The following is a 19452-nucleotide window of genomic DNA, read 5'->3' on the forward strand; positions in this document are numbered from 1 at the left end:
CGAAAAAATGAGATCGCGGATACAAGCGGCAGAAATATGTTTATTCCGGAGAGTGACTGGGCACAACCTTAGGTATAGGGTGCGGAGCTCAGTCACCCGTGAGGGGCTTGGAGTAGAGCTGCTGCTCCTCCACGTTGAGCGGAAGCAGTTGAGGTGGCTCAGGAACCTGTTTAGGATGCCCCCTGGAGGCCTCCCTGGGGAGGTATTCCGGGCATGTCCCTCCAAGAGAAAGCCTCGGGGCAGACCCAGGATACGTTGGAGAGACTATGTCTCTTGGCTGGCCTGGGAACGCCTTGGGGTTCCTCCTGAGGAGCTAGAGGAGGTGTGTGGGGAGAGGAAAGTCTGGGAGGCTCTGCTTGGACTACTGCCCCCACGACCCGGTCTCGAATAAAGTGAACGAAGATGGATGGATGGATTTAAAGGTCCAGTTTTTTTTTCATATTGTAATGTGTGTTCAGATAAAAACTAGATTTTGAGGTGGTGTATGTATATACTTGTGTTTTGTGTTGCACTACACTTGGCTCCTTACGAACCTAGAGTGACGTGTACTCGCCCAGGAGTGGGTTACAATAACAAAACAGCCAGGTCCTCTGACATGTGACCCTGGGTGCCCAGTAAATGTAGGGCATAGATAGCAAGCCTCCTGGAGCACAGCACCTCTGACTACTCAAATCACCAGTTTAAGGTGATTGTGGTTTTTAACTTTCTTCAGTGTCTAACATTGAACTTGGGGGTCTGTGGAAGGAGCCCAAGACTCATTTGTTTACATTTCCTGTGTTTAGTTTTATTCATCATGTTCATGTATTTTGTCTTGTTAGTTTTTAAAAGCAGTTTTTGTTTGCTGTGCATAGCTGCTTTAATAAATTGAGATTAGCAAACATGATATACTTGAGGTAGCTGAAATTGGCGAAATTACTTTAAAAGCTGTATCAGACTCCAGCAGACAGTTTGGACTGCAAAAATGATCTGTGCTGGCCTGCCTTCCATGGAGGACCTGTTAACATTGATGTGCAGAACAAATATGCGCTGTGTAATGCACGTGATATAATTCAGTATCCAGTTATTTCTGTATTTTAGTGTTGCACTTCTGTGTTACTGACAGTGATGTATGCTTTTATGTGACATGAAAGCCAGTATAGTACATTATTGTGCTACTAGCTATCTTATTAAATTTGTTTTAATCAATATTCATGAAGTCTCCTTTTTTGTTATTTTTTATATTTTTTTTAAGTAACCAGAAAATGCCTATCTCCAGTTTTCTTCAGCTCATATTAATCACACTGGCCTTAGGAAAACAATGTAAGAGTTTATCAATGAGATAGGAGTCATCCAACTATTTGAATGTGATGGGTTAAATACTCGCCATGTGTCTGGAAGCTGTGCCCTCCTGGTCCACAATAGACTGACTTTGTTCCAGACAAAAATGCTTTGTGTGTGAGAGAGTGTGTTCGTGCCTGCCAGAGTGAAGACACAAGGTCAGTAACCCACCCCCATCTAACACAATGGAAATCCAACAACAAATGGAAAACATGCAAAAATGATCAAATTTCTTAAACAAGTTTGATTGTTACTAGACAGGAGCTGGCTGACTGCTAAACCTTAATCCACTAACTAGGGCATGACATGTCAGCTTTGTTTAACTTTACTCGCCAGTCACATTGGAGATGACGTTATATTTGTTGTGTGGATTTCACAATGGATTTATTATGATAGGCGCTCGGGGCCTTGTTCGCCAGGCTCAGGACAGCCATCATGATGCACCGCATGAGGCTCTGTTATCTGTCACCTGCTTTAGGATGATAGCGTGACAATAGCATTAACACCAATGGTGAAGTTCATTGTGGAGATGCTGCTGTGAATCTACCCTGAAAGAAAATGACAAGGCTGTGTAAGTCTGGCTTTCATTGCATCTAAGAGAAAAGGGGACCAAGGAGCCGAAAAACACTTAAAGGTAGGATCCCTAATATTTAGTCTTTGTACCTTGTTTAGACAATTTTTTTGTATAAAGTACATAATATTAGAGCACGTGAAGATGTGTATAATGTAGCTGTGTAAAGGAATGCTGTAGTCCTGTCAGCTGTTCAAAGTTCAAAGTGTTTATTTTGTCATATGCACAGTTAGGAAACGTGTTTCCCTGTACAATGAAATTCTTACTTTGCTGTCCACATGAATGCCACAAAATACAAATGAAATATAATGTAGATAAATAAATAACACAAAATCTAAGGCACTTTAAGCAGCGCAGATGCAGCAATATAGTAAAAAAAAATATACAAGAATATAACAATGTATACTGCATGGGAGCAGCATGTGCAGCAGAGTCGTTGTGCAATTATGCATGCAACACAAAATCTAGGACACTTTAGGCAGCAACAAATGCAGCAATACAATAAAAGAATATAATAGAGAATGTATGCTGCATGGGAGCAGCATGTGCAGCAGTCAACAGTCATTGTGCAGTTATCCATGTGCAAACTGAGAATGTAAACAGTACATCACGTATTTCCTGGTAATAAACTCCTCAGCTGTTTAGGAGTCTGATGGCAGAGGGAAAGAAAGAGTTTTTCAGTCTAGTGGTCCTGCATTTCACACTTTTGAACCTCCGGCCAGAGGGTAGGAAGGTGAACAGTCCATGCTGGGGGTGGGTGGGATCTTTGAGGATGGAGGCAGCTTTCCTACACACCCTGCGGTGGTAAATGCTCTGCAGAGAGGACAGTGGAGTCCTGGTGATCTCCTCCGCAGTCTTTACCACACTCTGCAGGCGCTTGCGGTCCATAGCAGTAGTGCTGCCATACCAGACAGTGATGCAGCTGGTCAAGATGCTCTCAAGGATGCAGCTGTAGAGGTTGCAAAGGATCCTAGGCAACATGCCAAACCTCCTCAGCCACCTCAGGAAGTACAGCCACCGTTGGGCCTTCTTGACCTGTTGTCAGCTGTTGTTGAAGATGGCTATCAATGGAAGTCCAGATTTTAATGATGTCATACTCTGACTTGAGAAGTGGGATGGGTCTGCTATAGCAGATATGTATTAGAGTGAATTAGAGTTTTGTTCAGCTCTCACACCTGCCAGTGAGATGACTACTTTGGATTTCAGTGGCAATCTTTCAGTGATAAATGTGATGTGTTTTTAATTTTATATGACCTACCTACCTTACTGTTTATAATATTAAGAAATTAATGTTTGCCATAATATAATGACCATTTATAGTACAAAATACAACCCAGAAATCAGAAAAAGTTGGGATAATATGTCAATCAAAATTATAACTGAAAATATTGACGTAAATCATCTGTGTCCTGTATTACATTGAAAACAACACAGCAGCACATTATTTGATGTGATACCTCATCAGTTTTATTCTTGGTTCAAAATAAATACTCCAATCTTGATGCTTGCAACACATTCCAAAAAAAAGTTGGGGCAATAAAGCATTTACCAAGGTGTGAAGGCGTTTAGGGACTGAGGACACCAAGTGATTAAGTGTGTCAGGTGTAATTTTGTCCCATTCTCCCTCAAATAAGCCTTAAGGTCTGCAAGAGTCCTGGGTCTTCGTTGATGCAATTTGGGTTTCAAAATGTGCCACACATTCCCTATTCCCCAATAGAGACTGCAGAGGTCGGGACTGCAGACAGTCCAGTCCAGTACTCGCACCCTTTTCCTCCACAGCCAGGCCTTGGTAATGTGTGCACTATGAGGTTTTGCATTGTCTTGTTGAAATATGACTCAGGTGTGCCAGAGTAATCCTGAGTCCATGTGGTTATATCAATTATAGAATAGTGATGATTCTTGATGCAGTGTCGTCTGAGGGATCGGATAGCATGGTCATCCAGTTTAGGCTTGAAGGCTCTGAGTACTTCTTCCACCACTGGTTATACTATTAGCATTTATGTCAAAGCACTGCTGTGGTTTAGTACAGCCTCACACAGCTGTTACTGTGGCTGATAGACCTTCAGTCTTATTACCACATAGTGTAGTTTGTCACCTCACACAGAGAGTCAGAATCACCATGTTAAAGTTTGTAAGACAGTTTCTCTCTGTCTGCTTCTTGCACTCCCCCCAATAGCATGATGTCAGAGTACAAATAATAGGTGCTGTGCGTCTGAACGGGAAGCTTGTGGGGTTGAACTCTCCCTTCCACATGCCATCTGCTCTTACTCGAGTCCTGTGCTCACGTGCCAGAGGGGACCCTGAGCACAGAGACCTTCCTGTCATCACTGAGTCGGCTCTGCTCGCCTCTCTGCCTCTTCACTGTGCAATCTGGTGCATGGCACTGATCACTGCTCCCTGCCAGGCCTGCTTCTGTGTATGGGGAGAAAGGCCCCTGCCTTTTGTTTTCTGTGTGAGGCAAGTCAAGTTGTGTTTCAGACATAAACAGTTTGTATAGGGGATCAGGGCCCGAGGAGACACTATCAGCACACTGTATGAGTCTTAATGGATTACATCACAAGTAAATGTAAATGAAAAGAAATCACGTCATGAATGATCTGTAATGAATTTCTACAAACTTTCCACATTTAAGTGAGTTTCATTATTTGACTTGTAAATATAAATCTTAAATACAACTTTAAATTCATCTGTAGGTAGCAGTGCCACTTCGTTTTATTCTCTCGTCACCAAACTATTGTTTATCCCAGTGAATGCTGGCCTGTACAGATTCCTGAAATCCTACACAGGTCAGTACAGCCCTGAGATGGCTTTTGTCTAATGTTAATACAGCTTCCCCTGTATTTGGCACAGTTTCTAGAAAAAAATACTGTTCCTTCCCCACATATGTATGTACGTAGGCATTTCTCAGCTAAATGGGAATGACCTTTCCCTCCTTTGAGGATATGCTATGAATGACTGACTATACAAATACATCTGTCTCACAGTACCAAGCTCTAATTGGTGTTTTAGTAAATTGGGGAAATTAAATACACAGCACATTTTGTCTGTGTGTGTGTGTGGGGGGAGGCATCTGATTTGAATATGGAATATTTCCAGTCTTTCTCAGGGCTGTTGCGCTGGAGTCATGCGACTTGAGATTTACCACATGTAAAATTCATATGAGAGAAACAAACATGTCTTTCATGCTCTGTTCCCCAGTTCTCTCCAGTCAACAATAAAGCCCACACTTAGATGTTATCAAAGCGAACAAGAATGCAAATTGCACAGAATATGAGTTGTTTTGTGCTTTCATTTGACCCACCCCTGTGTACTAAACTGATCTCACTCACACTGGACCAGGTCAAAGCGAACATTATTCAGCAATGAGAAAGAAAAATCAGGCTTTAAAAAGGAGCTCGTGCTTCTTGGTCAAAATAATATAAAAAGCTCTTCAAATTTTTTCTAAACTGTTGGTATAATGGATCTAAACATTTAACTTTACTTGGATTGTCGTGCGGACCAATTTTGTGAATGTCTTTGATAGAGAGATTTTTCAGAATAATGAGAGAGAAGTGTGCTGGGTGAGGCGTAGGTGGTGTATGGCACTCATTCATTATTCATGAGATGGGTGGGCTGAGTGTAAGTGGCAGTGATGGAAAGAAACTCTATTATTGAAGCATTTCAACTCTAGAGTTCTTGACCTGATATTTGACGAACTGAGGCATTAATTGATATACTGCACAAACAAGAATAATTACCTGGAGAAAAGTCACTGGAAATAATTAATGAACTGGGGAAGCCACAGAGATGGGGAGGACGAAGCCCTGACTTTACATGAGAGGTACAGTACTGTAAGTACTGACCATTTTTTTGTTTTAATCATGCTAACTGAATCTATGGTTCATTGCATATTTTGAAGAAAGATGTCTAATTAAAAGTTTGTCTTTCTGTACATATACTACAGTTCACTCTTGCCAGGAATTCAGGATTTTCATTTTCCCAACATCCTGAAATAGAGAGTTGTGTAACAGTGTGATCTAAACATTTATTCAAGTACTTTCATTAAGTATTTTCATGTGATGTCACTACATTGCAGAGGGAATATTTTACCCTTTATCTTTATCCACTGCCTCCACAGCTGTAGTTTCTTTCTAGATTAAGATTTTACTTTAAGAAATTTTAACAGGCTTACAAATATGATGTACAAGTCTTTCCCAACCTTTTTGGCTTGTGGTCACATTGTTAGATGTTTCAGGTGTCTCAGAGGTTTTGATTGTTGGGTTGATTTCTCAAATAGTTTAATGGAAATGATCAGTCTGGCCCTCAAAGAGGTCAAACAATCTAATAATTCACACAAAGAATATAGAAATTTGTGTAGCATAAAGGTGTTTCTTCTTCTTTCGTCTCCTATTATTCATCTCAAAACCGTACTACTTAAGTAGGAAAGTAAGTGACGAACACTTACTTAAGTGAAAGTTCAGAGGCGTTTATCCACCACGGTGAGGCGTTCACTACTGCAAAGTGGTTGATTTGCATAAAATCTAAAGTTTCTCATTCAGTAATTTGTCCTGGATTTTAACTGCATGAAATTAATTCCTTGTACAGTACATGTCTTCTATATTTCCTCGTTTATTTTAAGAACAGGAGAATTGGTGACCAGAAGTAGTGTTGGATTAAATGAACTGCAAACATGGGAAGAGCGATCCACCCAGCGCTGCTGCTACTTTTATGGCAGAGTGTTTGGGCTTTGGACATCCCTCTGGAAGGTGAGTCAGTAGTTTACCTTACTCTCTGGAATGTGTGATATGTGTTGTTAGATCACATGAGTTCCTAATAGATTAAGCGGATGTATGTATTTCTCTGCTTGCAGTCAGACAACCCCCAACCATCATAAAACAGTCAATGAAGGAACACATTGTTGACCCTAAAGACACCATGGTCATAGAGTGTGAAGCCAGCGGAAACCCTCACCCCATGTAAGACCTAATACCGACCACTAAACAGTTGTTTTAAAGCTGACATTGTTATGTGCAAATCAACTTAGTCCATTTTTTCCTCAATCATGAAGTTTCTCATGGAGGCGTAATGGGAAGTATTTCAACGTTGCACGAGACTCTCAGACATCAATGCGCAGGCGTTCAGGGACGCTGGATATCTATGCCCGGAAAAACCCGGAACAGTATGAGGCAGAGTATCAGTGCATTGCCTCCAATGAGTATGGGTCTGCATACTCTAACAAGATCATATTGCGACTATACAGTAAGTGTTTATTACTATACTATATTGTATTGAGAATGTTATTTAAAAATGTAAGTGTAATCACTAAAATCCCTAAAAAAACAGGGCCAGTCAATGATAAATTTACAGGATAAGGTTGGTACTGTCAGTGATTCCCACATAAAAACCAAAACCAACAGTGTGTTAATCCCAAGCCCAGGCTCAGACCTGAAAATGAAAATTCAAGTAAGTCAGTACCTGTTAATCAGATCAGCTCCTTGCTGCGTTTGATCTTCCCATGGAGTTAGTTGGCAATAAGAAAAATATAGAATATTAAGATCCTTGTCCATCTGTTAGTTGATTTAAGTAATCAGAATAGGGCCTGATATTAATCATTTTGTAGCTGTCCTCATATTGAATATACACAGTTATCAAGCAACAACCTTGATTTTACTGCTCAGTGTAAAGATGTATTCCTCTGTTATGTAGGAGCGCCTGTGTGGCCAAGGGAGATCCTGGAGCCTGTGGTGGTCAGCGCTGGCTTGCCTCTGGTTCTGTCCTGTGACCCTCCACCTGGCCCACCTAAACCTGAAACCCACTGGATGTCCAGCTGTGAGTGTCTTATATAAAAGTTTCTGACATAAATAGGTGAGCTGGGTCACTGAAGTCTAGGGTCAAACATTTGATTGGTTTGTGTTCCAGTTGTTTACCTATACAAATGGGTAAGAAATTAAAATGAAAAACGTGTCTTAATAAGGTGCTGGGCCACCATGTGCCACCAGAGCAGTTTCACTGCACTTTGGCATTGACTCTCCTGGAGAGATGAGCACCGTTCTTCCAAAAGATATTCCCTCATTTGCTGTTTTGATGATGGTGGTGGAGATGCTGTCTAACACGTCACGCCAACATCTCCCATAGGTGCTGAACTGGGTTGAGATCTGGTGACTGTGAAGGCTACAGCATGTGATTCTCATTGTTTTTATCCTCATTAATTAAACCATTCAGTGACCCCTCGTGTCCTATGGCTAGAAGCAATGTCGTCCTAGAAGAGACCACAAATTTACTCAGGGTATTCCCTTACACTGTGTGCAACACTATTTTTATTTCAGGTTCATATGCGAGACCTTTCAACTGGCCGATTCAGACAGCTTTTCCCACCATGCAGCCTGTGCGGCAGGACCGTAGGGTTTCCATGGGAGTTAATGGAGATCTGTACTTCTCTAACGTCCTGTTCAACGACTCTGCTGTTGATTACTGCTGTAATGCTCGCTTCCCCTACAAGAATGTCATCCAGCAGAAGATGCCTGTGGTTGTTAAAGTGGTTACAAGTGAGTATAACTGTGCATTCACATTAGCTGATGTCTAGGTTTATGGCACTTTGACCTTTATGCCATGTTTTTAGATGCATGTATCAAGTGCGTGAGTAAACTTCAGACATGGGTCTAACCTACAGTACTAACAGAGCAAATTACCAATTCAAGCTGAAGTTAAAGCTGAGCATTTACGGCTTATAATGAGGATTTGTTTGGACAATTTCTTTGAGTTACTGCAGGGATCTTTAGCCTGTGGCAGATCAGGTGGAACTGTTTTTATTCTTACTCAGTCGTTGTTGAATAAAACCTGTGGCAATAAAAAACACAGGCACTCTAAGCGAATGAACCACTGGGAGATGTCTGTTTTGTTTTTTTATTGACTTGCAGAGTTTTCATATGTAAATACTGCACAAAACAGAAAATGTTTAGTTTCATGTGTTTTTCTCTGTTTTCAAGACAAATGTGATTTCAGCCAGTAAAATGTAACTCACACTGAAATGAAGATGTTTGGCTTTGGATACATGCTATGACATTACCAAGGCCTAAAATGGACTAGTGACAGAGGTTACACAGTATATTGTCATTATATAATTTTGCACATTTAAACAATTTATAACTAAAACTGATTTTTTTCTAAACAAAGATATATTCATAAAAAAATGTCATGTCTTTTTTCCTACAACTTACTAAGATTATGTGAGATTATGTTACTACGGATGTACTTACCCATGGGACCATACTGTTTTATTTCAGACTATAATCTATAACTACTCACTTTTTCTTCAGTTAAAACTTACTAAATGTGGTGAGTGTGTGCTATGCTTCAACTGTTCTCTCTTTTTTGTCAGACAGGTTTTGTGATTGTTTGAAGTCGGTGTCTGCTGTATTCTGGTTTGTTTTCTCTGTAGCTCGAGCAGTGGCTGAGGCTGCCCCCACCTGGTTGTCTCCCACAGGCTCGGCCAGCTCCCTGCTGGTCCTGCAAGGAGAAGAACTGCTCCTGGAGTGTATCGCTGCAGGAGTGTGAGTGTGAAATTATAATCACAAGATATAGCTATAAACCTTTCTTGCATAGTATATTTAGTGCTAATGTCTACCACAGAAAGTTATGTGTCTATATGTTTTCTGTTCAGTATGATTTTCACTTTGATTTCATGAAAGTCATCCGGTGTAAAGCCTTGTTTATCATCACCAAGGCCAGCTCCTCATATTACCTGGACCAAGAATGGTGGGGACCTGGTGGTGACATCTCGCATGAAAGTGAAGAACTTCAACAAGATGATTCAAATCCCAAAGGCGTCTTTTGGCGATGCTGGTGAATACGTGTGCACTGCTACTAATAAGATCAGCTACATTCAACACACAATAACTGTCATGGTCAAAGGTGAGACACCCCTTCAGAAACTGTCACTATCCTATTTTCTTACTACAGAATAATGTTGGAACATCTAACATAGTTGTATTTAACAGCTGCTCCATTCTGGTTGGAGAAGCCCACTAATTTGATCTTGGCCCCTGAGGAAAACGGACGTTTGGTATGTCGTTCTGATGGGGTTCCTCGTCCTACAATTAGCTGGTTCATCAATGGAGAACCAATTGAAAGTAAGTTTTTGGAGATCAAACGCACAAATAAAAATAAATCAGAATTATCTTAATGCTGCTGTATTTCTCCTTCCTTGTGTGTTTTTTTTTTCCAGGTGCTGCACCACAACCGAACAGACAGGTGTCAGGTGACACACTGAGCTTCCGCAGTGTGGCTGCTGGAAACACTGCCGTCTACCAGTGCAATGCTTCAAATGAGTATGGCTACTTACTGGCCAATGCTTTTCTCAATGTGCTACGTAAGTCACCCATACAAACATACTTGAGGACAGCTATATGGACAACAAGACAATATGATATTTAATGTATACCTTGGATTTCATTGGAAAATAACATTTTTAGACAGCAAATGCTTGGTCTTGACCATTAATTGGAAATCATGCACAGAATTCCCTCATTGAGGAGGCCAACGTGGCTATTGTTTTGAGTAAAGCTTTTCTTTTCTTTTACTTTACAATTGCCATCTCTGTTCTCCTCTTACAAAACACGAGAGGCTTTCCGGAGCCATAATAAATAAGTTAAAAGTACAGTAGATACCACATTTTGAGGGGAAGAGGGTAGGGTATACCAAGTACATACAGTAAAGTGAAGAGGTCAAAGTGTAATTAATTATTCATTGATAATGCTAGAGTTGTTATGCCTTCTCTAGATGCAGCCCCACGTATTCTTGGGCCTAAAAATGAACTCATCAAAGTGATAGAAGGCAGTCATACGTTCATAGATTGCCGCTACTTTGGTTCTCCGGTGCCTGACTTGCGATGGTGAGAATAAGTTGTTTGATGCTTTAATGTAAAGAGTTGGTTCAGACACCGTCTTGTGCATGTATCTGTATGTACATGATCATGGGTCTACTCATACAGGTCCAAATATGGACAGGGGAATCTTGAAGGAAATCGTTTTAAGACCCACAATAATGGGACTCTGGAAATCAAACGTATACGAATAGAGGACCAGGGGACTTATCTATGCGTGGTCAGCAACATTGCAGGAAGAGATGAGAACCAAGTCCGAATAGAGGTCAAAGGTGAGGGTCAATAATGTTTCATATGAGGCATCTTAGAGTTAGCAATAAAACTGTACGCTAAAGTTTTTTGATTGTGCAATCTTGTATTTTTGTTCATTTAAGAGCCCACATTAATTGTCACAAGACCACAGAGTATGAAAGTCATCCGTGGAAGTGATGTGCGTTTTGAATGTGGAGTAAAAGCAGATGTCACCACCCCTGTCACAACCACCTGGATGAAAGACAAAAAGCCAGTCAGTCTCGGCTGGAGGTAGGCACATTTTGTGTTTAAGATAAGCTTTTTTTGTGAGAACCAGTGAGCATAATCTCACCGGTTTCACTCTCTTCCTCAGAATCTCTCTGGATGAATCAAATTTAGTCATCACTAATGTTAACAGAGCTGATGAGGGCAATTATACCTGTGTCATCAAGAGTGAACTGGACCAGAAATCTGCCTCAGCACGCCTAATGGTGATGGGTATGATGTATTTAAAATTAATATTATTTCATCCACCACACTGCATGTTAGGATTTTGACTGTTCTTTTATTTTTGCGTGTAGACCGTCCAGATCCTCCCACTAACCTGGAGTTGTCAGATCCTTATGAACGTACTGTAAGGCTCAGTTGGGTTCCTGGAGGCAGCAACCATAACCCTGTTACAGGTTAAGAGCCATGAAACAAAATAAACTGATCAGAAATAGTCAAACATTTTGAATATTATTGTTTCACAGATTATTGTATTTACCAACTCACTGGCTATGCTTCTTAATGAATCTATTTCTTGCTCTGTTACAGAATACTTAGTGCAATATGATGATGATGACTGGTTGCCTGGGAAGTGGAGAAATCTATCAACGTACCCAGGGAACCTCAACTCCGTCATCCTGCATCTTTCACCTTTTACCTACTACCAGTTCAGGGTCATTGCTGTAAATGAAATGGGACTGAGTCGCCCCAGTCGTCCATCTATGCGCTTCCAGAGCAGTGGTGCACGTGGGTTTGAAGCTCCTAATATACATTTTTGTTGTCAGAGACAGACTGTTAAACTGCAAACAGCCATATTTGTAGCAGATTTAGAAGCACAATTTTTCAGAAAATATGCTAATTCATTTTTTGCAGAGTTAGATGAGAAGATTGATACCTCTTTCATGTCTGTATGTTAGGATATATAAAGCTATAGCTTAGCTGAGCATAGACTGGATACTGGAACAGTTTTTACACTAAGGTATGCTAACATGTCCTGTCTGTAGCTGTATTCCCCAAAACTATTTTTATAAAGCAACGACCTTAGCATTGCATTGCTTTTCCTGTAGCCCCAGATGTTGTCCCAAGGAACGTAAAGGGTGTGGGCACATGGAGGAATAACATGGAGATCAGCTGGGAGGTAATAAGAACCGAACCCTCGAAGTGCAACATGTTGATATTTACTTTGAATATTTCTCTGCTGAATATTTTAATTTGTTGCCATAATAAACTATGCTGGGCATTTTACACCATGCTTTCAGCCTCTGACCTACAGGGAGTGGAACGGGCCCCACCTGAAGTACCTGGTGTGGTGGAGAAGGAGAGATTCCCGAGAGGAGTGGAAGAATGCTACCACTAAATGGCTGAAGTACTACATCTACGATGCAGACACATTCACTCCGTATGACATCAAAGTCCAGGCTGTTAATGACTTTGGGCTGGGCCCGGAGTCTCCTATTGTCACTGGCTACTCTGGGGAAGACCGTATGTACCTAAATCTATTGCATTATACTGTAATATAGTGTTGAGTTATACATTAAAAACTAGCATAAATGCCTTAGCAGTTATGCAGTGCAGATTTTACTCCATGACATTTCAGCACCATTGTCTCCAGATCTCAGTTATCTAATTCAATTAATTTTCTGACTTTCTTTTGTATCATCTTGTCTAATTGCTTTTAAAAATATTTCAGTAGTATGGCTCAGGTGAGCCCTGTTAATGTTTAGCTCTTTATATAAACAAATTATTGTGGAGTGTGGATTTTCTTTTTGTATTAATATATGGCTTTTTTAAGCTTTTCTACTGTAACTGTGGAAAAGTGGCCTAAAGGTTAACAAACAACCTTGTGATTAGAAGGTTTCTGGTTCAATATTATGATTCTAATATAGGACCCACACATCACAAATGGTTTTAAATGAGTGAAATAGTCAGTGTTTTTTTTTTTATTCTTGGGCATGAGTTTCCCTTTTTTTCACTTCTCCTTGTCTTCTCTGATAGACAAGACAAAGTACTGTGCCATGTCTGCTTTCCCAAAGGTCCTATAACTGCACCCCTGAACCTGAGAGTGTCCGACATTGAGAGCACTCAGGTGACCGTGCACTGGGACCCAGTGACACGCAACTCTATTATGGGAGAATTCAAAGAATACAAGGTGTGTCTATTGTGAATTCAACTGATGGAATTTTATAATAGTCAACAATAATGTGGCTAGACAAAAATAGAAACAGTATTTAACTGGAGAGTACACTGCTGAAATTGAGCTGACAAAGCATTTAAATAGGTTTCACTTGGTTTGTAATGGTTGTATGGTAAAGCTAAATTTATATTTTTTGAAAGTGTATATGTCAAATCCAAAGAAACAAATGAAAAACTGTTATAAAATATCAAATTGGTTGTGAATAGCACACTGATGATGTTTGAGTGTTTTTAGACAAGGTAGATTTAAATCACAACTCCATTCTCGTTTCATTGATTGGACTCCAGATTTGCTAACACCTGACTCCAGTTGACAATAGGTGACAGAAGAACAGTGTTGCCATGACTTTTCTCAGAATCACTTCGTATGTTTAATGGGTGTGTTCAAATAAAGACATGAAAGATCGAACTGCTTGTGTTTTATCAGCTTAGAAACAATGTGTTTGTTGATATTTGGGACTTTGGTGAAGACCAAATTACATTTTATGCCGAATTTATGCAGAAAACCAGGAAATTGCAAACAGTGCAATTACTTTTTCTTGTAAGTATATGCACTTCATATATTAATGGCATTCAGTTGTATTGTCCTTGTCTTCATCATAAGTCTTTTTTGTATAATTTGTTAATCATTTAATGTTATGATGATATTCTCAGTTTTGATGCAAGTGTTGGACTAGGTTTTGTCTGATCTACCTCCCCTAAACACTTTGTATTGCTTTTATAAAACCTGTTTTGTTTTTTGTTTGTTTGTTTTGTTTTTTGTACTCCATAGATTATGACCTGCTGTATAAGCACCTGTTACATTTTAGGGATATTTTACCACTCAGTTTTGTGATAATTGGCTCAGGACTTTGAGATTTGAGTCTGCTTTAGATTAGTTTTTACAGTTTGTTGTTTTATTGAAAAGATGGTGTTGTGAGTCTGATGTCTGAGGAAGGTTCTTCACCAAAAACATTGCAACCTTTCTAGAACAAACAAGTGTTACCAAAAATAACAATTCATTGCTTGTTGAGATTGCAAAATTAAAACTACTGGGTGTGTTCATCTCTCAGGTCTACTACTGGAGAGACAGCAGCCAGCTGAGATGGTTGAGGGTCAACAGAGCGATGAAGTCTAAAGCATTTCCAGACAATAGCCCAGAGCCTTCTGGGGTCCTCACTGAGCTAATCCCCTATAGCAACTACAAGATGTACCTTGTGGTGGCAAACAACCGATATGAAGGGCCACCCAGTAATTACATACACTTCTCAACACCTGAAGGTGGTAAGAGAGATTTATAATTTACCATCTAAGGAACAAGAACTTTGGAAAATATCAGCACCCTATACCAAGCACAAGCAAATCATGAATTAATGTTTATGGCGAAAGTTTGTTTTGTGACTCCTGTTGTGTTTTTCCTGTAGTACCCTCTGTTCCCACATCCTTCAGGATCCAACAGCGACATCTGGACAGTATTTATGTGGACTGGGACCTCCCAGCAGAACCCAATGGAATCATTACTGGATATTCCCTCAAGTACCAGACAGGTACACCAGCCCAACACCTGAAACACACTCAAATACCTCCATAGAGATTTCTCTGACTTCGTAGACCACATTTACAGAGTCTAATGTAGTATTCTGCCGTCCTCCTTGGAATCACATGGACAAGGAAACTGTCTGTTTCACAAAAGGTGGTCAACATTTTCATATAACACTTCAGTCGACATACCTGTAGCACATAATAGTTCACTTACTGTATATACTTAAAGACTGTAATACCATCCAAGTATGTTCTCGAGGGTGTAATGAGCAAAGCATGTCAGGTACTTAATTGCTCTGTTGTGTGCAGTCTAACAGCCTCAAGAGCTCTCCAAGGCTCACTCAAATGTATGCTCTTGCTACAGTGAATGCCACCAGGGGAGAAGAGCTGCGAGTTGAAGAGTTCCCTCCAAATGTAACAAGTTTCTCTGTCCGGCGATACGACCGCTACACTCGATACAGATTCTCTGTGGCAGCACAAACCCGTGTCGGCATAGGGGAATGGCATACGGAGGAGTCACCCCACTACACCACTGAAAGTAATTTTATACCTACTCCATGTAACATCTTGTGTTCTATCAAGGTTCTGAGTGGCTGTCGACTTTGATGATGTGTGTATTTGCATCAGGGTGTCTTTAGCTTTTGTTCTTGTACAGCGTATGCTCAGGACCAGGTGGACATCACCACTCAGGGCTGGTTCATTGGGATAATGTGTGCTGTGGCTCTCATCGTGCTAATCCTCCTCATTGTCTGCTTCATCAAGAGGAGCCGAGGGGGCAAATATCCAGGTACAGTGGTGATTCTTGGCTAGGGCTGCATTAGAATTTTCACTTTATTGTTATAGCTTCTTATATATTAGAATTTGCTGCTTTTGCTTTTGTTCTTCCAATATAGCAAGTCTTTGGGTTTGGATTATTAGTTTAACAAAACAAGACATTTGCAGACAACTGTTTTATAGACCAAGCCATTAACTGATTAATCAAGAAAGCTGCAGATGAATCCATCCATCCATCCATTATCTACTGTATACCACTTATTACTGAAGAGAGTCGCTGGGGCACTGGGTGAGAGGTGGGGTCCACCCTGGACAGGTCACCAGTCTATCACAGGGCTGACATTTAGACAAACAGCCACACACACTCACATTCAATCCTACGGGCAATTTAGAGTCACCAGTCAACCTAAGCTGCAAGTCTTTGGACTGCAGGGGGAAGCCAGAGCACCCGGAGAGAACCCGCACAGGGAGATCATGCAAACTCCGCACAGAAAGGCATCGGGTCGGACCAGGCTTGAACCCAGACAGATTAAGTTATAATAAAAATAATTGTTAGTTGCAGCCCTTTTCCTTTACATTCATACCACCACCGTCTTCCACTTCTAACATGGCAGCTTGTTTTAATTTCAGTGCGAGAAAAAAAGGATATTTCATTGGAGCCAGTGGACGACAAAGATCAGGAGGGATCCTTTGATTATCGGTAAGCAACACAGCAGACAGCAGGTGGAAAATGAACAAAAAAAGGAGAAAAACATTCATGACAAATATTACTGATGTTGTTTGAGGGACATTATGATTGCATTCTGATTTTAGTGCATCCTATATCACGTTAACAGTCTGAACTGTGTACTATGTACTTGTAAAGATAAAGTAGTATGGTAACAACACTCGGCACTGAATAAATCTTTGTGTGTCCTGTAACACTGTACAGTTGCTCTGTAGCTGTGGCTTAGCATTCTGCATTAAAGCAGCCCTGTGGAACTATCAAATAAATTGAATGTTTACACTTGTGCTACTCACTAAAACACCATGTATTCTTGAGGCCTAAAAATGTGATTCATTAATCGGTGTGGAATAACATTAAACCAGAGACAGGAATGTCACACATTACAAATACAGTACAAACACACTGGGGATTGTTAGGGTGATTTTCATTTCGAGAACACGTTCGACAGGATAAATTCATACAAGCTGCTCTGTAGTGGCACTAATGGTCAAAAACTCCACAGGATGCCTTTAATGTTGATCAAGTTTCAGTGAATGCTACACAGGTATAAATCAAAGTCATTTATAATGGCCTCATTCATGATAACGCTTTAATGATACTTACATTATTTTTTATTTCTCTCCTATTTACTCTACCTTTCCTATCTAAACCTTTATTTCACCAAGGTCTCTTGAAAGGTATGAGAAGACTAAATATTGACACAATGACACACAATTGACAATTAAAATTAAATCCTGCATGGGATGACATTTATTAATATGTTCTATATTCAACAAACTGCTGGTATTGCTGTGATCTTATTTTAAGTGGATGATCAATACAATGTGATAATGTTTCTTGTCACTCAAAAATCTCAAACAAGCTGTTTTCATATTTTAGGATAGCACGTGTTACCACTCTGCCTTACCCCCGGCGGTATGTACATCTAGATTTCTGATCATACTGATACATCAGATTGAGGTTTGTCATCTTTTCTGTCTTCTAGCATTTACAAAATGCACTTCTAAAATCAAGTTTGTGCTTTTCCATTATTCTGTAGTGAGGAGGAAAGAGGCCTTCAAAGAGGCCAGCCGTCTATAGAGGCAATGCTGAAGCGATCAGACAGTGACGACAGTCTGGTGGATTACGGAGAAGGAGGAGAGATATCGTTCAATGAGGATGGCTCATTCATTGGCCAGTACACAGGGACCAGGAGAGATGTCAGGGAGTTGGACTTTAGTGGAGGTCTGGAGCTCCACTCTCCACTCAACACCATCTACTCCCTGGCATAAAACTCAAAACTGAAAGTGACTTCTTGACATAAACTCAACTATTTGTCATGTGACTTAACTGTGCTTGTACCCTCCATTTTGAATGAAGAAATTGGCGGACCTGGTTGGTTTGTCTACAGGAGAGAACATCTGGAGATTGAGGCACTGTTGTACCCTCTGTGTCCCTGCAGACAACTCAGCTTTCATGTATTTTAAGAAGAAAATGATGAAACAGTGTTTCTAGAGCTATACTTAATCATCTGATGAAAAGGAAGCTTTATGTTGTGTTTTGTAAATGTAGTGTGTATTCAGGCACATGCCTATGCTTACATTCACACCGGAAGAGACAGAAGTGGATCAGTTTATCATGTTGATAAAAGTAGTTGCAAGGATCAACTTAACTACTGTTACTACATCTTTCTTTTATTCTGCTAATTTAAATAATGAGCTTTGTGTTGCATTCGCATGTTCATTCACTAAAATGTGGATCGCTCTTTCACCATCAGGTGAGCCACAGTGTAATCTTAGAATTTATATTGCCATGCATAGTTTTAATACAGTGCTATTACCATGCCTTCCTGACCTTCTCCATTCTTATATTTCTCCTCGCTCCTTTAAGATCCTCCTCAGCTGCTCTGCTGGCTGTCCCTGTTTTTAGACACAGCACCTTCGGTGCCAGAGCCTTCACACGCTCTGCACCAAGACTTTGGAATTCACTGCCGCTACATCTTCGCCAGGTGGATTCTAATATACAGTTGAAATGACAGCTCAAAATGCATCTGTTTAAATTAGTATATTCATCATAATACAGTTATAAACATGTCATTTTATTCATCCAAATCTTTTTGATTTTAACCTTGTCCTTTATATTGCTGTGTTCACATTTTTTGTTGCTGTTTGTCCTGTAAAGTATCCTCAGGTGTTTGTAAGGCACCCACAAATGTAATTTATTATTATTATTATTATTATTATTATTATTACTTTGTATTGTATAAAAGTTTGGTTGGTGAAGGATAAAATATCTTCAGGGACTGATGATTCATCTAAATGGGCAGATGGTGGTCTGATGGGAGGTAAAAGGTCAAACCATTTGAAGAATAAGCAAGCAGCCAAAAATCAGCTGTAAAATCCAAAATTGCTCACTGGTTTCCACATTTTACTACAATGGAGATTATTAATCTTTATATAACAAGTTTGGTTTATTTGACTCATAACATGAAATCTGTGTGGGCATGTCCCACCGGGAGGAGGCCCCGGGGAAGACGCAGGACACGCTGGAGGGACTATGTCTCTCGGCTGGCCCAAAAAGCATTCCCCCGGAGGAGCTGGAGGAAGTGTCTGGAGAGAGGGAAGTCTGGGTATCTTTGCTTAGACTGCTGCCCCCGCGACCCGGTCCCGGATAAGCGGAGGAAAATGGATGGATGGATGAAATCTGTGTTACCACATTTATGCTCTAATGTAAATAAAGAATAAATATTTATTTCCACCATTTTTTCTTGATGTTAAATTGCTTGTAGTTGTGCATGTGCAGTGCAGTGTGAATGGTTGTCAGACTCAATGTATTATCCCTGTATAGACTGGTGACCTGTCCAGGGTGTACCCTGCTTCTCATCCAAAGTCAGCTGAGATTCAGAATCAGAATAAGAATCAGCTTTATTGGCCAGGTGTGTTGGACACACAAGGAATTTGGCTCAGGTACATCGGCTCTCAATGTGCAAACAGTAAACCAGCATAAGGCTGT

At 40.4% G+C, this 19452-nt stretch overlaps 1 protein-coding gene across 9 annotated transcripts; it reads left to right on the plus strand.

Annotated features, from left to right (window-relative positions):
- The first annotated feature begins 1465 nt into the window (after window positions 1–1465).
- nfascb (neurofascin homolog (chicken) b) lies at window positions 1466–18668 on the plus strand. Of its 9 annotated transcripts, none has more exons than XM_020611921.1 (28): window positions 1466–1475; window positions 1796–1951; window positions 6507–6633; window positions 6738–6843; window positions 6936–7126; window positions 7574–7696; window positions 8194–8412; window positions 9306–9417; window positions 9591–9778; window positions 9865–9996; window positions 10092–10235; window positions 10646–10757; window positions 10857–11020; window positions 11123–11270; window positions 11353–11477; window positions 11561–11662; window positions 11796–11993; window positions 12314–12384; window positions 12506–12728; window positions 13280–13395; window positions 14492–14702; window positions 14843–14965; window positions 15325–15498; window positions 15616–15747; window positions 16365–16434; window positions 17127–17138; window positions 17341–17376; window positions 17501–18668. In XM_020611921.1, exons 3-28 carry the CDS (start codon window positions 6558–6560, stop codon window positions 17730–17732), a joined length of 3540 nt encoding a protein of 1179 aa, XP_020467577.1. In that variant the 5' UTR covers window positions 1466–1475; window positions 1796–1951; window positions 6507–6557; the 3' UTR covers window positions 17733–18668. The 9 variants fall into 9 exon arrangements, 8 of the variants coding, with proteins under 8 accessions (XP_020467577.1, XP_020467575.1, XP_020467576.1 ...); XR_002275820.1 differs by lacking the exon at window positions 1466–1475 and having other exon boundaries at window positions 1530–1951; window positions 17501–18217; window positions 18331–18668; XM_020611919.1 differs by lacking the exon at window positions 1466–1475 and having other exon boundaries at window positions 1530–1951.
- The last annotated feature ends 784 nt before the right edge of the window (window positions 18669–19452 follow it).

This window comes from Monopterus albus, unplaced genomic scaffold (genome assembly GCF_001952655.1).
Source record: "Monopterus albus unplaced genomic scaffold, M_albus_1.0 scaffold118.1, whole genome shotgun sequence".
Classification (NCBI taxonomy): Eukaryota; Metazoa; Chordata; class Actinopteri; order Synbranchiformes; family Synbranchidae; genus Monopterus; species Monopterus albus.

Excerpts from the sequence above, each read along its gene's own strand:
- nfascb (XM_020611921.1), top strand. The coding sequence starts at position 6,558 with ATGGGAAGAGCGATCCACCCAGCGCTGCTGCTACTTTTATGGCAGAGT. Across the intron at positions 10,236-10,645 it reads TGCTTTTCTCAATGTGCTAC|ATGCAGCCCCACGTATTCTT; the intron begins GTAAGTCACCCA and ends TGCCTTCTCTAG. Across the intron at positions 11,478-11,560 it reads AGCACGCCTAATGGTGATGG|ACCGTCCAGATCCTCCCACT; the intron begins GTATGATGTATT and ends TTTTGCGTGTAG.